This window comes from Nannospalax galili, unplaced genomic scaffold, assembly GCF_000622305.1.
Source record: "Nannospalax galili isolate Female #2095 unplaced genomic scaffold, S.galili_v1.0 scaffold475, whole genome shotgun sequence".
In the NCBI taxonomy this organism is placed as follows: domain Eukaryota; kingdom Metazoa; phylum Chordata; class Mammalia; order Rodentia; family Spalacidae; genus Nannospalax; species Nannospalax galili.
In genome coordinates this window covers 4175313-4199441 of record NW_008339435.1, presented here as the reverse complement: position 1 = coordinate 4199441, position 24129 = coordinate 4175313, and the positions used below count along the sequence as shown (strand labels likewise).

At 45.3% G+C, this 24129-nt stretch overlaps 1 protein-coding gene across 2 annotated transcripts in view; it reads left to right on the top strand.

Annotated features, from left to right (window-relative positions):
• Positions 1 to 5262: 5262 nt before the first annotated feature.
• Positions 5263 to 24129, top strand: part of Tspan2 (tetraspanin 2) — a 41091-nt gene continuing 22224 nt past the window's right edge. For both annotated transcript variants that reach the window (XM_017798398.2, XM_008834014.3), the window contains exons 1-2: positions 5263 to 5411; positions 22471 to 22573. In XM_017798398.2, coding sequence (XP_017653887.1) covers positions 5343 to 5411; positions 22471 to 22573 — 172 coding nt within the window. In that variant the 5' untranslated portion in view covers positions 5263 to 5342. The remainder of the gene's footprint in view (positions 5412 to 22470; positions 22574 to 24129) is intronic.

Sequence of the window (24129 nt, the reverse complement as noted above, 5' to 3'; positions counted from 1 at the left end):
CTCTAATTAGAATGGCAATCATCAAGGAAAAAAAATAACAATGAACACTGGTAAGGATGTGAGAGAAAGAGAACACTTAGATCCTGCTGGTGGGAGTGTGAACTTGAGTGTAGCCACTGTGCAGATCAGTATGGATGTTCCTCAGAAACTGAAAAAAACAGAACCACCAGCTGTACCACTCTTGGGTATAGACCTGAAGGTCACCATCACAAAGATACTTGCATGTCTATGTTTATTGCACTATTCCAAATAGTCAAGAAATGGGACCAAGAAATGGGATGCCCATCCACACATGAATGGATAAAGAAATATGGTACATATATACAATAGAATTTTTTTGCCACCACAGAGAAAAATTACATCATGACATGGCTCTGGAAATTGTTGTGTTAATCAAAATAAGCCAGATTGAGTCAATATTCCATGTTGCCTCTCACATGTAGAACCCAGATTTAAAATTATATCTTTGTGTGTCTATGTATGTATGTATTTATATATGTGTGCAGTCATGAAACAAAGGAACCATAAAAGAGGAAGAAATCTTAAGGGAGTGGGAAATAGAGAGGCCAATGGAATTAAGGAAGCAGAAGGTGGGACTAATGTAGTGAGGAACGGAACCAGCTAGAGGCAGGAAGGAGAATAGGGAGAGAGTGGCAGGGGAGGGAAAGGCATGAGAACAATGTACAGTAACACAGATATATGAAGATGCCACATTGAAGCACCTGGTATGCTAATCTAAATGAACAAAAATGAATTTGTGTCATATCAAAAGAGAGGACTTGCCACTACCATCTTACCTTGATATTTAATGATTGTTCATTTAAAACTATATGCTACTTTTTTTGTCTTTTTGAGACAGGGTCTCCCTGTATGCCCAGCTGGCCTGGAACTTGCTATGGAGACCAGACTGGCCTGGATCTCATAGAGATCTGCCTGCCTCTGCCTCCCAAGTGCTGGGATCAAAGGTGTGCACTACCACACCTGGCACTATATGCCATTTTAATCAACTGCATACTAAAAATAATTTTAATAATAATCTAGAAGAAACTAACACTTAGAGTTTTACAGTTCTCAGGAGAAAAATGAATTTGTTTAATCATCATATAGTTATTCTTAGCCAGACAAGACATAAAAAGACATTCAAGAAAAATGTTTGAAGCATAAAAACATGTTATTTTAAGATCACATGAAAATAGAGGTTCAAGGAGAAAAAGGAAAGATATAAAATTCCCACCTGTTAAAGAAGAGTTTGTTCCTACATCTGGAAAGTGTGACAGTGGCCAGCAGAGACACTGGCATACAGCTTCTACTGTGTGTATTGAAATGAGTGTTATGACAATTTTCTTTTAAATTTTTGACTTAGTATCAGAAATTACTTCCTTTAAAAAATACAAACAGAATAAATAATTTTACATGTCAATTTAAATGTGTGAGGGTAAGTACTGAACAATTCCATTTATAAGAAAATCTAGGGGGCTGGAGAGATGGCTCAGTGAGCACTGACTGCTCTTGCAGAGGACCTGGGTTCGATTCCCAGCACCTACATGGCAGATACAAACCGTCCTTAACTCCAGTTCCAGGGAAATCCAAAGCCCTCTTCTGACTTCCGCGGCATTGTATGACAGGGGTGCACTCACATACATGCAGGCAATACACTTGTACACATAAAATAAAAATAACAAAATATTAAAAAAAGAAAATCTAGAACAGACTAAATTCATCTACAGTGAAAGAAAATCAAAACAATGTTTGCCTCTAAGCGAGGTGGGGGCACACGTTACCTGAGAAGGAGTACAGGGGAATGTTCATGGTCAGTAATAATGTTCTATACCTTAACAGGGTTTGGTTATTTGTCAAAAGCTATCAGATGGTATACCTAAAATGAATACATCTTGTTGTGGTAAATATTACCTAGGGGGGAAAAATAAGCATGTATTTGAGTTCTAAGTTAATATCCATCATCTATGCTGAAGAGGTTAGGGGTAAAGCATTTGGAAATGCAAAATGAGTAAGATAGATTTAAATGTTGAGGTAAAAGAGCAATGGGGAATATTTTTTCCATAATTATTTTTGGCACATGTATGAGAAAAGTTAAGACCATTTAAGATGAATCCTTGCTTTAAATGTACAAACCTCTCTCCAGAATTCCAAATCATATATTCCCTCCCTTTGAGCTTCCCCAGATCTAAAACTCAATAGATCCAAAACTGAATTTATTGCCTTCCTCTCTCAGGTACAAACATCTCAGCTCCAAGTAACACAATAAAGTTAAACACAAATTGGGATTCTTTCTTCTTACATAACAAGAAGGCTGGAGGTAGAGAGGTGGTATTGTTGATTCCACAGTTTAATATATAAAGGTCCTAGCAGGCAGGTTTAGAGTTCCCTTGACCACTCCTCATCGTCTCAACATGTTCTAGAGTTTCAGGTATCATGTCTGAGTTCGAGACGGGAAGAAAAGAGGAGAGGAAAGCCATAGCACTAACAATTTAAAGGCTAATTTCCTTATTATGCCTTTTAACATATCGTCTACTTTCATAAGATAATATACTCTTGAAAGATGTCATTAGCTAAGATGCGCTCAGCCACAATGACATACAACACTCAGACACATATAAAAACCTAGACTGTGGCTGGACAGATGACTCAGTGGTTAAGAGTGCTTGCTGCTCTTCCAGAGGACCTGAGTTCAATTCCCAGTACCTACAGTGGCTCACTTCCACCTGCAAATTCAACTCAAGAGGATCCAACGCCCTCTCAACTTTCTGCTTTATTTTTATTATTAGATCTGTCCCCAGGCTGGTACCAAGAAGGATACAATATGTGTACAACTACAAGAAGTACAACATGTGTACAACTATAAGAAGATAGACCAACTGGGACCCAGAAGCCATCGCTCTCTTCTCATTAGCCATAGCACCTATCAGTTTATTTTTATAAGCTAGCTACAAGGAAATAGAATTATCTTAAGGGTGGGTATGGTGGCACAGAACTGTTACTTTAAGCTAGTACTGCCTAAGACATAACTTTGTGAAAGGAGGGTTATGATGGTTAATCTCAATTGTCAACTGGATGAGATCTAGAATCACCTGGGCCTGCCTGTGAGGGATTACCTTGATTAGGTTAATTAAGGTGGGAAGAACTGCCCACTGTGGGTGGCACCATTCCCCAGGATGGGATCCTGAACTATTAAAAGGAGAGAATGAACTGAGCCCAAACATTTATCACTCTCTGCTTTTTAACTATGGATGCAATGTCACCAGCTGCCTCAGGTTCCTGCTGCTGTGACGTCCCCACCATGATGACCTGTAAGCCAAAATAAAGCCTTACTCCCTTGCTTTTTTCAGGGTATTTCATCACAGCAACAGGAAACATAATTAAGCAAAGGGCTGAGCAAATTTATACTCCAAATCTAAAAATGCTGTGTTAGGTATGCAACAATCCATTTATAATGTATATACTAGAACTGCAGAATGGAAGAACAATAGATTCCTGTATCATAATAGCAGTTCAGTTCCCAGAGAATAGAATATATAACCTCTAAATAGATTTTGTCTTACAAACATAAAATCCAACAATATAATAAACACAACCACATGATACCATTGTTCATTCAGCTGATTTATTGAAAGCCCCTGGGGCAGTAGACTACTCATTAATTTAGTTCCTCTTTTTATAGCAAAACAGTATTGGCAGATACAGAGCTGTAAGTGTGAGTGATACTAAGTCTTCGCTTCTGCATACCTAATGACTTCTATCTTTGTCTCTTGTTCACTGTTACTACCAGAATCAGCACTTTCATTTTTCTGCTGCTCATTTTCATAAATAAAATCCACTAGATATTTAAAGACACAGATGTAGGCTGAGACCATAACATGGTAGGGACCGAGTAGTTGGCTGAGAGTCCCGGACGGTTCTAGCTGTCCCTTTCATCATACTTTGTGCCCAACACTGCTCTGGGAACTTTACAAATACTAATGCGTTAATCTTCACAAGCTTTGGAAGTGGGTACTACAATCTCTATAGTGGGATGGGGAGACTGAGGCCCAAGGGTAATGTGATAGCGTTCCACTATGGTAAGCTGACTCAGCTGTGATTTGGCCTGGGTGCCCTCCTGACTCCCCTCATCTTGGCTTTCACACTGGCGCCTGCTCTGCTCCCGCTAGCCACAGTCTTCTTCATTCCCATTCACTGTTCCCTGCCGCTGAACTATTGCACGTGCTGTCTTTCATGACTTCTCTGTGTCTCTACTGGGACTCATTTTTCAAGTCGGGATCAGACCTGTCCCATCCCAGTTCAAGGCAGCGGCCAGGCTCTTGCCCAGCGCCTAGCCCACCCACCTCACCTCGCTCCGCTCCGATGATTTGCTTATAGATCTGTGTCCTCCAGTAGATGTGACACCAAGTCTGGCAGTCCACCTGGAGTCTCTGGGGCTTGCTACTATGCCTGGCCTATAATTGTCACTTGAGTGTTGCTAAATTAATGCATGAGCTCCCTGAATTTAAACTTTCCTGTCTCCCCCGTGCCGTCTGACACCACATATTTTAGACAGTCAACTGGAGTAGGAGCCTCATTTCCCCTACTAACTTAATACAAGCAAAGCAAAACAAAACCCACCTTTTTTTTTTTTTTTAAAACCATCTACTCATCTCAATCTAGACCCAGAGAATTTGGACTCTTTTCAAGCCCTCCAGCCGGTCAAACCTAGCAGGATGTGGGGAGTCTAACTGCCCTTCGCAGGCATGGAGGGCTGAGCAGGATGGGGAGCTGTGTCAGAGCGCAGGACCGCCTCCTGCGCCTTCTCCCAGTTCTTGCCTATTAAGGTAAGAGTCCTCGGAGGAGCCCGAGCGGCAGGAGGGAGGGTCCCCGCAAGATGCCGCTGAACAGCAGCCCTTGACCCTTGGCCAGGCGCCCCCACCCCGAGTCCTGACAGCTTTGGGTTGGCCGCGATCCCTGCTTAGCTTTGCTACCTAAAGTCACCTTCCTAGGTTTCCATGGCCACAGAGGATAACTTCAATCAACAGTGTGGGCCTAGGGAGTCTGGGCACCCGGTGCAGACTAAATGGATCCCGTGTCCCCTCTCAAAGCTCCGACAGCCGTGTGCCCGCCAGCGCGGAGGACGGTGGTTCCACCTCCCGGCTCAGGAGCAGGTCCCGGGGATCTCCACCCCAGGGAGCTCCAGCCCTGGGCCAGCTGGCTACACTGGTGTCTGGTCCCCGCCCACAGGCCACGCCCAAGCCACGCCCCCACCGGTCCCGCCCCGCCCCTCCCGCCGGCGCCCGCCGCTCTCCGGGCTAGCCGCGCGGGCCTGGGGACTCAGAGCCCACCGCCGGGGTCGCAGCATGGGGCGCTTTCGCGGGGGCCTGCGGTGCATCAAGTACCTGCTGCTGGGCTTCAACCTGCTCTTCTGGGTGAGACCCGAGCGGGGGACCGAGCCGGGGGCCGGGCCGGGTGGCGGGTGCGGGGCCGGGGTCTCCGGGGAGCTGACCGCAGCGGCGCCCGAGCCCTGGGAGAGGGCAGGGTGCTCCAGAGGCGAGAGAGAGACAAAGGGGGAGGGCACTGATGTGGAGAGGACGCCGACCAGGGTCCACCGAGCGGGTGAGAAGCAGAGACACCGCGCGGCTCTTCCCCCGGAGCCTTCTGCCTTGGTGGCATCCCCTGGCGCTGGCGCCGGCGCCAGGTGCGGGGACCCAGCCTGTCCTCCTCCTGGCTCCCTGCAGCCTGCTGTGCACACACCCACCTCTCACTCTGCCTTCCCGCGGGAGCCTGCGGCCTGGCAGGGACCCTGGGAGAAAAACACCCTAGGGCTGCCTGGGGTAGTGCCGGATTCCGAGAGAGTGTGTGGACACACCGCCTGGCTCTGGCTTGTTGGGGAAATATTGGGCAGGAGTGAAAATTGAGGGAGCATCCTTTCCTTGGGCATTAAAGGAAGATACTGCTGGGTGGGATGTGGTGGGTGCTGTTCTGGGAGGGTGTGGGGAATGGAGAGGTTTCTGAGGGGCAGCGGGGTCCCCGCCTTTTACTGGTGCTCCGGAGATGATCTCATTCAACTTTGCAGGGTGGCATAGACCTGGCAACATTCCTAGGTTAGAGGTACACAGAGAGGTCTGTGGCCCAAGTTTCTTGTATTACTAGGGCATAGTTAGGGGCAGACCATCCCTAGAATACTCTGTACCAAGCCCTGGCCAATCTGCGAAAGGTCTTTTCTGAACACTCCCTTTGGAACTCTCCTTAAGAGAATGCCGGCTAGTGAACTGCTCAGACAGACCCCGAAAGGAGACACGGATCTTGGGTCTTGCTTGGGGTGAAGGTGTTTGTGGAGAGTAGTGTAGCAGCAAAAGACAGGGTACTGAGAAGCTTTGGGGCCGGGAAGGTGGTTGTCTATTCTGAGAGGTTTTCTAGACAGCAAGTAATTAATTATTGATGATGGGCTCTACTTGTGTCTGCCAACCCTTTAGCCCAGATTCCTGGGTGACTCCAGCAACTCCAAGCTCTTCAGAAGCCACATGGTCATGTCCAGCATCTGTCAGCAATGGACAGTTTGGAGGAGGCACCTGAGGATGGACTCTGCATTTTAAAAATACACATGGCTTTTATGCACCTGGGCATTTACATCTCACATGCTCCAGGAAGAGGCATTTCCGAGGGTCCTTGTGTTTTTTTTAAAGTCTGGCTTAATTTCAAAAGCTGTTAATTATAGATGTCATGCTGTGGTGACATCCTTCATTCTAACTGCTTATAAATTCAAGTTTCATGTCAGCTTGAGAGGGAAGGCTAGGCTCAGTGCTTATTTCAGCCTGACATGGTGCCAGCTTATCAAATGTTTTCAATGGGTCAGGGGCAATGCTAGGCACCTGACATCCATCATTGCACTCCATCCTTACCACAGTACCAATGTACATGCCTGGCAACCCCCATTTTTCAGAGACCAGAAGGCAGAGGTCACACAGCTGTGGAGAGGCACAGACAGGACTCAAACGCTGCCTACTGGCTCTAAACCCTGTGGGAGATCCAGTTAACAAGTAGTTCCCCCAAAGTGTGGCTCCTGGATGAGCAGCATCAGCATCCCCTGGGGATTTGTCAGAAATACACATTTTTAGCCTACCCCAGACTTGCTGACTCAGATGCTCCGGGAAAGGGGTCCAGCAAGCTATTCTAGCAGGCACTCCTGACCAATGGGCACATTTCAGAAATACTATTAAACAACTGCTGGACAGACATTCGTTTTTTACTATACATCACTGTTCCCTAAGCTGCTACTCCAGTTGAACCAATGACAGCACTGCTTATGGGATAACAAGAATAAAGTAAGTATATAAACAAGTAACAAGTTTCACACCGTTGAGCCTAAACACAGGGAGAAAGGAAAGTAACAGGCCAGTGAAGTTTGAGTGCCTGTCACTGAAGTTACAGATGGCCTTTTCTATAAGTGATCTAATTTTGGATTTAGAGAAGGGATCCCAGTATCAGTGAGAAGCCTGGGAATCTCTGAAGGAGCTATTGGGGCTCAACCTTGAAAGACTGGGAAAATGGGGGTGTGCAAAGGTGAACCACCAGCTGAGGATCAGGGGAAAGGAATGTGAGCCATCTGAGTGGCAAAGCTATCTGGCCTGAGTGCAGCACCCAGCGGGGTGTGGTTGAACAGATACGGTGTGCCTGAGCAAGTTACTCTTACTAATCTGAGCTTAGTTTCTCATGGGTACAATCAGAGACCTAGAGTTGTTGAGAGGATTAAAAGGAAATGCATAGTCTCCGACCCCGCCTTCCTCTGACTTCCATACATAGTAGGGGCTTAAAAGCCTTCATTATTTTTATTATTAACTACCTGGCACATAGGAAATGTTTAGTAAACAATACCTATCTTTCTTCTGATGCCCTTAATGTTGGCAAATTGTATCTCTGTGCCAAATGTCTTCTTTAGTGACTAGACATTTATCCTCTCAATTCATACTTGGGCATTTTCCCCACTAAAACCTATGACTGTCTTCAAGCAGGAAATTTTTTGCTGTTGAGTTCAGTCATTTCACCAGCACCTAGAATGGTGTGCAACACATAGGTGGTACTTGAATAAATTATCTATAGAATGAATAAATGAATCTTCAAGTTTGAATCCTGAGTGTGAATGGCCCTCCTGATTTCCAGATAATCAATTATGAACTCTATTTGGAGACCTTGTTTATCTCTGCCCCATCATTGCATGGATGTTGAACTTTGCTCTCAGAGATCAAGCCCAGTAGAGAGCTGGGAGGACCTAGCAGCTCCCCAAGAGAGGGCGGGTCGAGGATGAGCAGCAGGTGCCAGCAGCTTTCTTGGTCCTGCGCTTGTGCAGCCAAAGTAAAAGGGATGAACTGAAACACAGCTACTGACTTGGGGGAAGTCAGTCGCTTGGGATAAATTATTCACATTCCTCCCTTCCTGTCATAAGGGAACCTGAACCACAGAAGACTCGCCCTAGTTTCTAAAGTTGATTTTATCCAGATTGGAGGGCTTTCCCTGGAAGGAAGGCTTCAGCTGTGACTTGGAATATAATGTTTACACACACCCTTAGATGTCTTCCCTTCTGAGGTATAAGGTCTCCCTGGGTGACAGCATTTCCTGTCCTGCCAGAAATTGGCCAAGAGGCAGGCACAGAGTCTGCAGAGTATGTTTTGTGATCTGCAGTTTCACAGATCCATTTGGAGTCTCATCCTGGCAGCTGGGTTAAAGTTTCCCTCAGCTGCACTCTGGTTTTCTAAACATTCAAGCAGACCTCTCAGAACCAGCACAGAGCTCCCTGGCCTGGGGGTACCAACTGTATTCACCACTGAGCTTTAAAACCAAAAGTAAAGCCTGGTTATTAACTTTACTAAATTAATTTCTGACACCACAAATGATGTCTGCTCCTGCCAGGTCTAACTTCAGGGACTATGGTCACATAGCCTAGTATAGTCCTGTGCCTTTCATTGAAATCACCTTTGTTTCTTCTTCCCCTCTGTTGCATAGCAATATAAATAAAATACTACAACCCACCCAGCCACATATGTTGGTTTAAAGAAAAGCCTAGGCACTGTTTATTCCTTGATTTATTGTTGTCTGCTCAGCGTTTTCCTATCATTGTGCTGCTCTGAGCTGCTCAGGGTTGCGTCCAACAGGAAGCAGGGTTGTTCTTTGTTGAAAGTCGGATGCCATATATGGCAAATTTGAAGTTGCTGTTCTTTCCTCCTCACCACGATTAATGCAACTTTGGCTTTTCACTTGGTGGTGCCTAGTAGGTGCTTGTGAAAAGACATCTCCTTGGTTTTGGAGTAGAAGATGTTTGAGTCAAAGTTTACAGAGGTACCTCCTGCTCTTTCCCAAGCATTTCAAAAACAATTTCTGAGCAGTTACCTATTGGTAAGACTGGCGAAGGGGGGTAGGGAAAGATCCTTTGATGTCTCCCAAACAGCCTGCTCGCCATAGTGGACCCTGTGATTTCTGTCAAGGTGGGAAGACAGCAGCAGTGGCTAGCCTGCCCTACTGACCTAGGGATGCTGGGAGGAGCAAAGAGTGCACAAGGCCAGCCCAAAGAGGCCAGAGCTGTGGTTCCTGTGTTGTGGTAGACCTTAGACAGACCTATGCAGTATGGTGATTCAAATCCAGAAAGCCAAGCCTAAAATGTGGAGTCTGGCACCACACTGCCTGAGCTTATTTCTGGCTCCATTGGTTACTAACTTGGAGACAAGGGCAAATTGTTTGACCTCTTTAAGCCTCAGTTTTTTCATCTGTACAATGAGTATAAAATTAGAGTAATACTCCAATCACTTTATGATCTTTGTGCAGATAAAACAAATGAATATATGTAAACTAAAAATCTGGTGCATGCACCCACATGCTCAATAACCTAAGATGTTAGGAATGGTGGAATTCAAATGCTAGAGGGGCAAGTGGAAAGGGAGAACCAGAACTCCATAGGCTCCTAAAGGTAAAAAGGAGCAAGCAAGTGCCCTGTATACATGTAGTCAAAGTGGCTAGAGTTATGGAAGGTGCTTATGGAGGTGCAGAGTCTTATGGAAGGAGCTTATAAAAGGTACAGTTAAAGAGAGAGATTCCTTCCTCTATGGTCAGTTTACTCAGCCTATATGTGCTAAAGCCTGACATCCTGATAAGCACTGCTGGTTCAAAGATTAAGACCTAATTCTAGGGTTGGAGAGAGGGCTCAGCAGTTAAGAGCACTGGTTGCTCTTGCAGATGATCCAGGTTTAATTCCCAGCACCCACAAGGCAGCTAAGAACTGTCTCGACTCCAGTTCCAGGGGCATCCAACACCCTCTTCTGACCTCCATGGGCATTGCATGACATGGGTGCACCTACCTACATGCAAGCAATATACTCATAACCCATAAAATAAAAATAATAAAATATTTTTTAAAAGACCTAGTTCTAGATTGGGAGCCATTGTACCTTTACTTGGCCTTCATTTGTCTTTGCCCTCTCTGGCCTTTGGACCTTGAGAGCAGGGACTATGAGGTGCCAGTCAGAGAGAGAGAGAGAGAGAGAGAGAGAGAGAGAGAGAGAGAGAACAACAGGGTTCTAGATAATGAGTTCATGGGCATTGACCCTAGAGCAGAGCTGTTGGGTCCCTGTCATACATCTGAGCTACCAGATAGAGGCCAAGGAAAGGCAGTGAGGCAGCCTTAGGTTATTGATGTGTCTTATACTTTAATGTGAGTCTAGCTATCCAGAGACCTTATTCACTTATACATTCTGACTTAGTAGGTTTACATCTCTAACAAACCCCCAGGTGATACTGGCACTGTGTTCTAAGGACATACTTTGAGAATGACTATTTTAGATGTGGCCTCAAGAGCTCAGAGACCCTTGTTACTGGATGAGGTGGCGAGGTCCTTCCTCTTGGTTTGCTTCTGGCTGTTCTCTTCCAGTTACCACTTTATGATTGTTGTTTTTTGTTGTTTTAATATTTTATTTATTTTAATTTATGTGTATATGTGTACGAATGAGTGTTATGTCTACATGTGTATAAGTAGACCCATGTTGTGCAATGCCTGCAGAGGTCAGAAGGCATTGGATTCCCCTGGAACTGGAGTTATGGACAATTGTTAGTGGCCATGTGGGTGCTGGGAATTGAAACCCGGGTCCTCTGTAAGAGCAGTCAGGGCTCCTAACTGCTGAGCCATCTCTCCAGCCCCATGATTGTTGTTTTAAGAGGTGTTTTTACACTAATACTTGGTGGTTCCTAGAATTACTGTCATGTATTACTTTTCACCTTGTTATTCTATACCCTTTTGCCTGAAGTATCTTTGAGCTTAATGACAGAAATTTCACAATGGGTCGTTCTTATTAAAGCAAGTGATTCTGTCCTGACCTTTGTGTCACAGTCTCTAAGAAGTGGAGGAGGAGGGATTGAGAATGGGCCATTGGGATGGGACTATCAAGCAGGCTGGAGCACAGTTGGCAGGTGAATGGGAGTTACCTTGGCCTACCTTTCTCACTGTCCTTGGCTTTCACTGAGAGCAAAAGTGCAATGCTATTAACGTTCATACACTGCTTTAGTTTACAGAATGCTTTCACATACATGATCTCATCTGGTAATGAATCAGCAGCCCTCATTTTCATAGTGTATGTAGTTTTTAATTTTCCTGATAGCTTAGTGAGCTCCATTTCACAGATATGGAAGCTGAAAATCAGACACAGTTGATCATGTATATCCAAGGTCTTCACATTTTAACCCATTTTCACTATGTTAATGTATTGGGATGTGGAATACACAGTATAGGAAAATATACTAGTGGACCAGGAAGATGGCTTAGTGCTTTAGAGCGCTTGCTACACAAGCATGGGATCCTGAGTTCAAATCCCAGCACAGATGACAAACATATCACTGGGGAAATTTCTTTTCTGTGTGTGCATGTTCATGTTTGTGTTTGGGTATGTATGTACATTCGTATACATACATGTAGAGACCAGAAGACAACTTTGAGTATCATTCCTCAGGTGCTGTCCACCTTTTCTTCTTGACACAAGGTCTTTCACTGAGTTGGAGTTCATCAAGAAGACTATGCTGGCTAGCCAGTGAGCCCCAGGATACACCTGTCTCTGCTTCCCTAGCGCTGTGATTATGACAGCTAAATTTTTTTACACAAGTTCTGGGGATTAAATCCAGATTTTTACACTTGCCAGGCAAGCGCTCTAACAACTGAGCTGTCTCCCCAGTCTTAATTACTCTTTGTCTCATAACTACATCTTCATAGTTTCTCTGACTAGTTCTTTAAAAAACTAAAATGAAAGAAAGGGAAACATTGCTTCTGTAAAAAGCCACTGGCTTTCTAGGATAGTTTAAAAGACTGAAGGGAAGTCTGGCTGTCATGAAGTAGGAGTGCACTGCCGACAACATTTAGTAGACGGAAGTGGCAGAAAGCCAAGCTATTGGTACCATGGTTGGGGGGTTCCTGTATTGAGGAATCCACCAGCATGAAATGATGAAGTCTCAGGCATCTCAGTTGAGTGTGTAGCTGAGCTTGCTTGATCTCTCAGGAGGCTCTCGCTTTACCTCACCCTGCAGACAGCTAAGCTGAGGGTTAGGGGAGTTAGGAGGCTCATCTAGGGTCTGGGCTGAGTCTGATTCACACCCAGTTGCTTAGAACCCCCATTTCTACCCAGTATAACTCCTCTACCTATGCTGCTGTCTGTGCACATGGATGTGTTTGTCATCCTGTCCATGGGCATCATTATTTAGTCTGAACACTCAAAAGAGGAAATTTCTAGAACAAGTGTTCCAAACTGTGTGGCAAGCCCTGTGCTCCCCATGGTAAGGATGATTGGAAAAAAAGTCAGCTTATAAGTGGGGAGGAATGATATTGAACTTGAGCAGGGGCAGCAAAACCTACAAGATGAAGGAGGGGAAAAGTTGCATAGAAAGCTGCATCACACAGCCTTCATTTGGAATGGACCAGTACCACTCCTTTGAGACCTCAGAACAGGTTCTGAGAAAATTAATATTAAGAAAAATATCTAGGGGCTGGAATGATGGCTCAGCAGTTAAGAGCACTGCTGCTCTTGCAGAGGGCACAGGTTCAGTTCCCAGCACCCACATGGTGGCTAACAACCAGCCTTAACTCTAGTTCCAAGGTATCTGACACACTCTTCTGATCTCCTCAGACACTGTACCACACAGGTACATTTACATGCATGCAGGCAATACTCTCATACACACAAAATAAAAAGTAATAAAATATTTTTTTAAATGAAAACTACCTATAGAACAACAACCTAGGCTTTCATGATTTTTACTATATTCTATTCAGGGTAACTTCTTGGAAATGAAATATGTTAGTTTGTTCTCGTCTGAGTTCTATGTAGAACATCTATTTTCTGCCATTGCATCTTTGTAATAATGAAAACTGAGTAAAGAACACTACAGATTTCAGTATTTAAGAATCCTGGTTACCTGCTCTGAAGTCAGTGTCTTGGCCTCCTTGGAGAATACTAAGGGGGCACATGAGTATCATTTAATGTCTCATCTTTGCTTATTTAAGACTCAATATAGATGAGATGTCACGGTGGCTCCTGGGAGCAATGTTAGTGTACAGAGTGGGTGAGACCAGAGAAGGAGACCCAGCTGGGTCCTACAAGGAGGAAATCCGAGAACTTAGAAAAAAACCACTTTTGCTCCCCCACCCCCAGCTTATCCCCTGGGTGAGATAAGGCAGGCCAGGAGTTTACTTTGCCTCTGCAACTCTATGGATTGGTGCTTTCATTCTGTATCTATCTGATCTTCACTGATAAAGCCATCTGCTCCCTGGCATTTGTCGGTGGCCTGTGACTTTGTTTTGCTATATAGGGAAAACCACACAGCCATCATCTATCTTTCTCCTACTTCCTGCTGTCCCTTACTCTGCTCTTTCCCCTGTACTTCTTTTAAGATAGAAGCATCCTGAACAACCACTAGATAAACGCAGCCCTGTGTGCTGTCTACAGGTAGTGACAGATTGTGTGGCTGTCATTCACAGCCAGCTTTTCTTCCCAGGTTCTTTTCTTTCCTTCCTGGAAACTTCTATCTCCCCTGCCCCAAACACTTCTAAACCACCTCCCAGCAAGGTCAGCTGATCCATGAAACTTCACAGCAATCTCAACAAACAGAAAAAGGTATGTTTGGGACAAATGTACAGCCAAGTGTTCTTTCCAGAGAACAGAACACTTTTGATCCTATCAAGGTTTGAATTGCAGTGCAAAGAATTCAACACTGAGTCATCATAAAATATGCTCTTGTGAGGACAGGATAACTCAGCCAGTAAAGGTGTTTGCCACTGAGCCTAAGGACCCGAGTTCAGTCCCCAGGTCCCACTGGAAGGAGCAAACCAACTCTCATAGGTTATCCTCTGCCCTCCATATGCAGACCATGCCACCCATACATTACACACATATGTGCACACACCATATAAATAAAATTTTTAAAAACATGTTCTTACCTGAAGGAAGCACCAGCTTGTCCTTAGGAAAGTCTGTGGAGGTATAAGAGGGTAGATCAGAAACCCTGTGAAATAAAGTGGTGCCAGGCATTTCCAAACAGCTGTCTCATTGGCAGGTGTCATGGCAGTCCTTTCTCCCAGTCTTTACCCAGTCCTGATATCAAGGGCAGGGCAACCAGATCTATTTGGTATGAATGTCACATGGCATTCGGCCCTTGTAGTTTTTTCTGATAAAACCCTTGGTTTTAAGAAAGTGCTATGTGCATCCTAGCCTTGCTTTCACTGCATAATATGATGAAAGTCTTGGGAGCTGGTTTTCCACTTTGAGCAAATTAGTGTCATCTTCCAAAGCAAATGTGCTTCTGACATCTGGCTGCTGAAAGGCTGAGGCAGCACTCCCTTCATGGAAGCATAATGGGGTTTCAATCAGATCAGGCATCGTGAGTGCTTATTACCATTCCATCTAGGCTGCGAATTGCCACCATGAGCAAGTATTAGCTTGAAAGCATTTAATGGAAACTCTAGGATTAAAACATCATTTTCAACTTTGTGTGATTTCATCCCAAAGAGGAGACTAGCAAATGAACTAGGTTGTGTACACACAGCATTCACCATAAAGAACACAGGAGTGAGTTTGTTCATTTTTTTCCATTGAAAGGCAGCAAGTGTGTCTATATGATTGTGGCTGTATGAAGTATTCATACCTCCAGCAAGTAAGAGGCACGCACAGGTTTTTCTTTATGTCCATGCATGGTTCCCAGCACACATCCCTGGAGGCTTAGGAAAACACAGAACTGATACTGCATGTTGTGGTGGTGTTTTCTTTTTCTGTGGGTGTGGGTGAGTGTTTTGCTGAGTGCATTCACCATTGTGTTCACACAGTAACTGCAGCGTTTCCAAGGTGCAGATGGGTTTGAAAACAGTACTTTACAAAGTATTCCTTTAGCTGTAAGAGAGGTTGTTCCCAATGTCAACCTGCAGCTCAAGATGACATAAAAAAAGAAGTAACCTGGCCCTGGGTTCGATCTCCAACATCAGAAAAGTAAGGAAGGGAGGGAGGGAATGAGAGGAAGGGAAGGGAGAAAAAGAAGAGGATAGGGAAGGGAAAGAGAAAGAAATATCATAGACTAGGGCTGAGCATGATGGCATATGTCAATAATCCAGCACTTGGGAGGCTGAAGCAAGAAGATCACAAGTCTGAGGCCACTCTGGGATACATGGTGAGTTCAAGGCCAGCCTCGGGGGCTACATAGTGAAACCCTGTCTCAAAGCAAACTAAAGCTAATAACAGCAACAAAAGCCCTGCTTACGCAACAAAACTTATTTCTTATAGTTATGGAGGTTGGTTATTACTAGAAACTTTGGGAGGGTCCATAGTGGACATTGTATGTTACTAGGGAAATTGGGGTCCTTTCTTTGAGTTCTTAGTCTTGTTAATAAAAGAATTTTAAAATGGACCCAGTAGCAATCTTGAAGGCAATTTTATTAGAGTTTGAGAAAAGCAACAGGGTGGGCAAGCTTTAACCTTGGCAGCTGCCAGGAGGAGGGAGGTGAGGAAGAAAGAAAGCCATGCCTTTTGAGTTAGGCTGGCATGATGGTCAGCAACGGAGGTCAGCAAGCAGCCACAAGGTACAAGGGGGACAGCTTAAGAGAAAGAGTGAGAAAATGTGAGAGAAAACATGAGCAGGCATTGGCCAGCATCCAAAAGAAAGAGAAGAAAAAGGGAAAAATACACTGTTCTGAACTAGGACTCAGAAGAGTGATCAGACTTAGCAGTAACTGCATGACCATGGCCCCATAAGCACCTGCACAGGGGCAGGGGAGGAAAACAGTATCTTATTAAGGGGATAATTATTCCTCCTATTCCTCTGGCATGGCAGCCTTCCAGAGGGGTGGTCTCTTAGCCAAGGGATTGACAGACCTAGCTGAATTAACTCTTAAGGAAGGAGACAATGGTATGGAATATTCTAGTCTTTTGATCAGATCAGAATGTTCTGTCTGTACCCAAGGACAAAGTATTCCATTAGGGAAGGGTCCTTCCCCAGTGGCTTCTAAGTCTTCTGTAAGAAGGTCAGGATTCAACTCTTACAGGCTCACAGAGGATCCTGCTCATGTCGGTCTTATGATGAGAAGAGAGAAAGCAGGCTTTCTGGTGTTAATTCCTATGAAGGTCTTGTCCCATCATGAGGGCCCACCCCCATGAGTTCATCTAACCCCGATTACCCCCACAAAAGTCCCATCTCTAAGAGCCATTATGCTGTGGGTAGCCTTCAGTATGTGGCTGAAGAAAATTTGTGGATTTGAAGAGAACACAAGTCGGTCTGTAGCAGAACATGAGAGGTGCCCGTCCCCTTTTCCCACACCTTAGCACACTCTGCAAGGCAAAAAGGGAAAGCACATGGCATCCAGCAACCCAGAGCTGTCCCTACCCTCACAAAGATCAGCCCTCAAAACCCAGAAATATTTAAATAGCAATGGTTATGTGAGCTATGAAGCAGCACACATATCTAGGCCAGGGCAGGCTTCCCCAAGGAAGTAGCCTGAGAGCTAGGGGGTCGGGGGCAGGCAGAGCAGGAGAGAACTCTAGTCCATGAAACCGCAAAAGCAGACAACCCCAAATGGGAGGAAACAGGGAGATGGGCTCAGGCATCTCAGGACCCTTCCATTGTCTCCCATCTGGCTATAAGCACACCTCCCCCTGGGGATGCTTTTGACCCAGAAAGTGGGCTCTCCATTCTGAGACAGCAGAGTGACAGCACACATGTGCTCTTTGTGATACAGGGTGGCTATTTACCAGGAGGGGAAGGCTGGGCAGACTGGAGGGGTGGTGTGGGGAGTAGGCTTTTTATCCTGCCTCTCAGCCCTACCCCCTGCAGCTGGACTAGAATCCACTTTGTCTGTAATTCATAAATTAAAAAAAAAACTTCTTCTAGATAGGACATTTCATTAACAATCTCAGAACAGAGAAAGAAGTGCAATAAAATGCAGTTGAAATGCGCGACTGGTCCTGAGTTCTGCTAAATGACTTGTTTGTGGCAGATAACTGTTACCTAATGGAAGCTTTTGGCCATCCGCTGTGCTTTAAAATGCTTTAATCCAGTCTTCTGCCCCTTATTCTACTGAGTTTTAGATCAAACGGTCTTCTCTAAAGGTATCTTTCAATTTTCTGTGTCCTGTAAACTCTCTGGGACATAACTGATGGCTGAAGTGACAGCCATGGAAATAGAGGACTGCGTGTGGGGATCTCCTATTCAACAATAGCTTTATGTGGCACTGTTCCTTACACTATTCACTGTTTTCGCTCTTACATAATGCATCTGTTTAAGCAGTAGGCCCACTTTTGTCCCCCAAACCCACCCTATGTCATAATATTTTCTTTCTTTTTTTTTCTTTCTCTTTCTTTTAATTATTAATTTTTTGTTTTTGCTGCTATTTGGTGAACACAGTTTTGCCATGTAGCCCAGATTGGCCTACTAGTTGCTATGTAGTACTGGTTGGCTAGTACTTGCTACCTAGCCCAGGCTAGGCTCAAAGTCACTGTAATCTTCCTGCTTCGGCCTCCCAAGTACTGGGATTACAGGTACATACTACCACATCTAATTTCCTCATCATATTTACATTTTCAGAGTGCCTTGTGCAAAACTGGCCCTGAGAAAAATAATGATGATGACAGAAATAATGTTAATCTGGTATCCCTCACCATATCCAATAGGCAGGGTCTGTGACTGAGTCCAGGCCTGCATGATTAGATTTCCAGCTGTGGGTCCCGGAAAACTTCCTAATGCTTCCTCATCTCTGAATCCTTGTCTCCTGGTCATAATGCACGCTCCATACATGTTGTTTGGTTGTTTTCTTTTTAGTGTTTTTGTGTGTTTGTTTTTAATGATAACCATCAAGGCTCAACTCACTCTAGTAAGGAAAAGTCCATTCCTGGGCTGCTGAGATGGTCAGCAGGTAAGGGTGTTTGTTACCAAATCTGAAGACCTGAATTCAATCCTCAGGATGTACATGGTTGAAGAAGAGGACTGACTTCCACAAATTGTCCTCTGGCCTCCTCACATGCACTGTGGCATGTTCATAATTCCACCCCCAACACTAGATATATTGATAGATGGATAGATGATTAGATAGATAGATAGATAGATAGATAGATAGATAGATAGATAGATAGATAGATAGATAGATAGATAGATGATATACATAAAAAGAAAAGTCTATTCCTACAAAAACAACAGTGGTTCTACTTGTAAATCTGCTAGAGACACTGGGAGTGATCCTGACCCTGACAGCAGGGTGGCCCTGAGCAGTGTTCCTTAGTTGCTACAATGATTTGCACTGGCCCTCATGGTTTTCCATATCCATACCCTGGTGTCCTCTCTATGGTCCTCAGTCACCCAGGTGTTTATCTGTGGCTACTCACTGTGTCCGGCAGCCAGGCACACATAGGCTCCTGATTGCTCCCATCAAAAGATGAGTTAAATTCCCATCTCAACCCCCTCAAGACTTTGCCATGGGCTTCCCAGGATAGTGGCATGCAGAAGCTACGAGCCATGGCTGCCTACACTCCTACTGACCCACTGAACTGCCCCACACAGGTCTCTTTACCCACACATAGCATGGAGGTAAGGAATGAGTCCTTTCCCTGTGCTGTTACTTCTGCCTCGAGCTTTCTCCTCCTTCTAATTCCTCCCTGCCCATTCTTTAAGGTATAAATCAGAATCGAATGACTGCTGCCAACCAGTGGTTGAGTTTTGCTTCCTCCCTTGACAATGTATGTGCTGGTGTTCTTCCCCTTCAGCACACTTCCTGCATCCGATTTCATTTCATACTTTCTGTGATTATCTTCCAGTTGGTTGTGAGCCCTACTGTTTCCATTATTTCTCTGATGTGAAGTACAGTACCTAGCCTGGGCTGGACCATGGTTGGGTCTTCTTTTTTTTAAAGACGTTTATTTTATGAGTATGATTATTCAGCCTGCAGATATATATATATATATATATACACACACACACACATACACACACACACACTACGTGCACGCAGTGCTTGTGGAGATCAGAAGAGGGCATCAGATCCCCTGGAACTAGAGTACAGATGGTTGTTAGCTTCCATGTGGGTGCTGGGAACTAAACCCTGGTCCTCTATAAGAGCAGCCACTGCTTTTAACCACTGAGCCACCTCTCTAGCGCTAACTATGGTAAGGATGAAAAGGAAGAAGTGAAGAGATAAAGGTAGGGACCAGAGAAGGAAAGGGAATGGGTAACCTCCCATTCTTTGCTTGTCTTAACCTTAGCTGAGTTGTAAATACACATCTGGATGCAAAATGGGCTGAGATTGAAAGAGAGCATTATAACATCTGGGAATTTGCATCTCCTGGAGTTATGATTTAGGACTCGAGGGGCCTGAAGCTTCTCTTGGGTGTTGAAAGAGTACCCTCCAACTGTGGAATGCAGAGTAAAGAAAACTTTGTGACTGACAGTAAGGTTACTCACTTTACTCCCGACAGGACTGGAGTTAGTGTGAATATTTTTTAAAGCAATTTCCAACTTAAGTCCAGCAAACAGAGTATCTCATGAGCCTTACAGGACTGGTAAGTTCAGAAAGGCCAAAGAGCTATGTGTTTGTTACTATGATGCCTTCCAAAGCAGAGGCCCTAGCCAGCTCCTCACCCACAGGTCCTCAACACAGCCTGCATCATGTTATGAGGATTCCCTTCCACACAGTGATGACATTCAGCTAAGCCACAGTTTCCTTGACCAAGGAAGAAACCCGTGTGGTTTGGGGTTGGGGGTGTGGATGAGCAAACACAGATTTTTTTTTTTCCCCATTGCCCAGTGGCTCTAAATTGCAACCTCTCTTTTCATTTTCCATTATGCCTCAAACACATCTGTGCCAGAACTAGACGAATGGAATCCGTCTGGGAGGATGATCCCAGACAGCTATAAATTAGAGTTTGTGTTCAGAGATTCCAAAAATGTGGCCTCACGGTAGGGTGTCCCTGGGACTAGTCACCTCCTCCACAGTCTGCTTGGTGGCTGCTGGTTTTGGCCCAGGGCCTCTGTCAATAGATTTTGCTTTGTATTTGGAAACTCTGTCTTTCCATCTAGGCACCAGAGAGTGGAGGAAGCTGGAAAGCTGGTGAGGCTTGCTGGGCAGATCATCCCAGGCAGCCCAGGCACTTACTTCTAGGGACATAGCTTTAACCAAGCATGTCACTCTTCCCTACACAGTAACAGCCAGGACCCCAAAGCTGCCATCCTCCTGAGTAAAGCACAGCCCAAGAAGACTCCCTATTTTTCCAGGTTGAACATAGAAAGTAATACATGATGCTTTTCAAAAGCTATGTTTCTAAGCTTAGAAGAGCAATGCACAATTATCATAGAGCTCTTAGAAAGCAATGAAGGAAAAATCACCCATAATTTCACCCTTTAAAGATAAATACTGTTAATGCCTTAGCATGGTTTCACTTCATGTTTCCATGCCAGCCTGCCCTTTAAAAATGCACAAGTCTTTCAAAAGGAGGTTGAGCCAAGCTCCTTTAACTGCCCCTCACATTATCGAATTAGTGCCCTCTCTGGGGGCTGGAAACCATTAGTTATTCCACATGGGAACAGCCAACTGGTAGAACTCAGCCACCCACTCCTCCTCACCGAACGAAGGACCATGTAGTTTATAAGCCAGGTACACAGGGTATTGGTGTTGGGAGACAGAAGGTGAAGAGGTAAAAAGCCTTGGGTAGCCCAAAAGGCCCCTTATAAGCTGCCCTACATAAAAGGAGCCTGCCTAGAAAGACCTCTGGCCTAACCATGACTAGATTTTTCCTCATGAAACTGCTCTTCTGCTTTCCCTCCTTGGCTTCTGCTGCCAGCATCTTCGTGTGCTCTCCTCTCTTTAGACAAGGGCAGACCCTCACTAGCTTGTCTGGTGAGAACTAGGAAGGCCCAACAGTAACTGGAAGGGCTGGCAGAGGCTGGATGCTTTTTTTACATCTCTGCTTCTTTTCCCATAGTGCTTTGCTCTCAAAGGTACCCAGTAAATATCTGAAGATTAATACAGGGAAATCTGAGAGTGATGTTTGTGGAGAGAACACCTTGGCTGGAGCCTGCTGCCCTGTGGTTAGAACAGTCCCGAGGTGGCAGGCAGAGCTGCCAGCTCAGACATGGAGCCGGTAACAGTTCTCAGCCAGGGGAAAGGAGCCCAGTGATGACTCTACCAGCTGCCAGCCTGCCCGGCCACTGCCTGTGGCAGCCACTCAGCCTCTCCATGAGCCACATAGCACAGACCATGCATTTTCAGAAAATTATTTTTTCCTTTTTCACTTTCCATGGAAACTCAAAATAGCAACCAAAAAAAAAAAAAGAAAAAAAAGTGTCCTGTAAAACCATCCTCAGGCAGGACAGGGCCAGGGCCAGGGCCAGTGGCCACCATGTAAGACACAGGGAAAGAGGGTCAATAGAAGCCTGTGAACAGCATTCTAATGGGAAACTGCGCCATGAAGTGTGGGTGGGCTCAGAGGCTGGTATTTGTTTTTCTAATTTAGAAAGTGCCTTCCCCCAGGTCCTGGAGTTCATCTTGCTCTTGGTGACCTGCCACCTGAGACCATTGTCACTAAGATGTTGGCGAGGAGGTCCAGTAATGTTTCTCAAGAGACAATAAGGCAGAGGCAGATGCCTGCCAGGGGCATTGTTGTTGAACAGTGATTTCTGACACATACACATATACTTTCAAACCATGAACACCGAATAACCATGGGAGAGCTCCATGGCCCACCAGTAAACCTGTGGCTGAATTTAGAACAGTCCAGTGTTGATCAATCAATCACATCAGAGCCCCAAAGGGACCTAGAGTACATGCTTTTGTCCCTCTGAGCCTGGTTTCCTCCCCAGAAAGACAGGAAAGGTAGGTGAGGTGATCTCTATAGGGGTGAGCCCTCCCAGGTTCCTGTTCCCTGCACCCTGCTCATCAACCTATGCACATACACATCTTCTCCTCCATAGAAAATTAACACTGTGCTGTTTGTCTTCCAGCTGGCTGGGTCAGCTGTCATTGCGTTTGGACTTTGGTTTCGGTTTGGAGGCACCATAAAGGATTTATCTTCAGAGGACAAGTCCCCAGAATATTTCTATGTGGGTGAGTGACCAGCTTCTCTGAGGGGGAGAGCCCAAGCAATAGGGCAAGAGGGAGGAACCACTGCCTGAGTCTCTATTACTATTTACTTCAACTGGCACTGGGTGATGCTCCTCCTGGTCCCATGCTTGCCTCTCCAACATGGAAGAAGGCAAGACTTAATTGCTTGTTGAAGACTTTCAAGGGGGCCTGGAGAGATGGCTCAGCGGTTAAGAGCATTGACTGTTCTTAGAAAGGACCCAGGTTCGATTCCCAGCACCCACATGGCAGCTACGAACCATCCTTAACTCCAGTTTCAGGGGAATCCGAAGCCCTCTTCTGACCTCCATGGCATTGTACGACATGGGTGTACTCACTTACATGCAGGCAATACTCATACACATAAAATAAAAATAATATTTTTTAAAAAGACATCTCAAGGAAATGCAACTAAAATTCATCTTAAGGCATTAGAAACTCCTTTTGTCTCCTGAGTGTGTATGCCACACATCTGCCATTCACTAGTCCTTCCAGAGTGGCATGGAGGCCCTGCTGAATCAGGGTTTCATTTTGTGCTCTGATATTTTTAACATGTATAAGGAAACAGCTCAAAATGAAGGGCTGCTTCAAGATTTGGAGGTGCTAATCTCAGTGTCTCCCTGAGTAAGGACTGCTGAGAGGGAAACCCGGAGGTCCTGGGGAGGGGCAGGAGGGTTGTCCTGGAGAAGTGGCCTAGTGAGAAGGGCACAAGCCTCACCCCCTGCCAATGTAGGAAGGAGGTGAGGAGAGGAAAATGGGATGGGACACAGAAGCCAGTGAACTGGTGGTATTATTAGGGGCTGGGTTTTGTCCCTCAAGTACTGCAGCCCTTTCTGGTAGCCTTTTCTCATTCTCTAGATTTTAACACTGTTGTCCCTGTTAACCATAGCAGTGAACAGAGTAAGCTTGGGCTGCTGTGGACTTGTGTGTCTGAGGGAAAGAGTGCCTACACAGGCCATTGGCTCTAGATCCTAGGGAAAGGAGAGTCTCTTCCCAAGGGGAAGGAAGTTCACAGTGGGTTATTGAAGGAGGAGGAGAAGGAAGAGGAGGAGGAGAAGGAGGAGGAAGAAAAGGAGGAGGAAGAGAAAGAGGAGGAAGAGGAGGAGGAAGAAGAGAGAAAGGAGGGAGGGGGGAGAGCTATGAAGGTGGAAGGGAGACATGTTGTAAATTAAAATTTTCTTTAAAAGAGAGAGAAATAGAAATTCCAGGCCAGACTCAGAGCCATGGACATCCCCATGAAGGGCAAGCTCACAGCTGGTCACCTCCTCCTCCACATGCCCTTCCCACACAGCATCCTCTCATAAGGAAAGTAGACCTATCAGTTAGATACTTTACAGAAAAGTAGCAGAGTCAAGTGTGGTAGTGCATGCTGCAATCCCAGCACTGTGGAGGCAAAGGCAAGACAGTTACCATAAGCCTGATCTGCATGGTGAGTTCCCAACCAGTCAGCCAGGGTTACATAGCAAGGCAGGAAAGGAAGAGAGAGAGAGAGAGAGAGAGAGAGAGAGAGAGAGAGAGAGAGAGAGAGAGAGGGAGAGAGA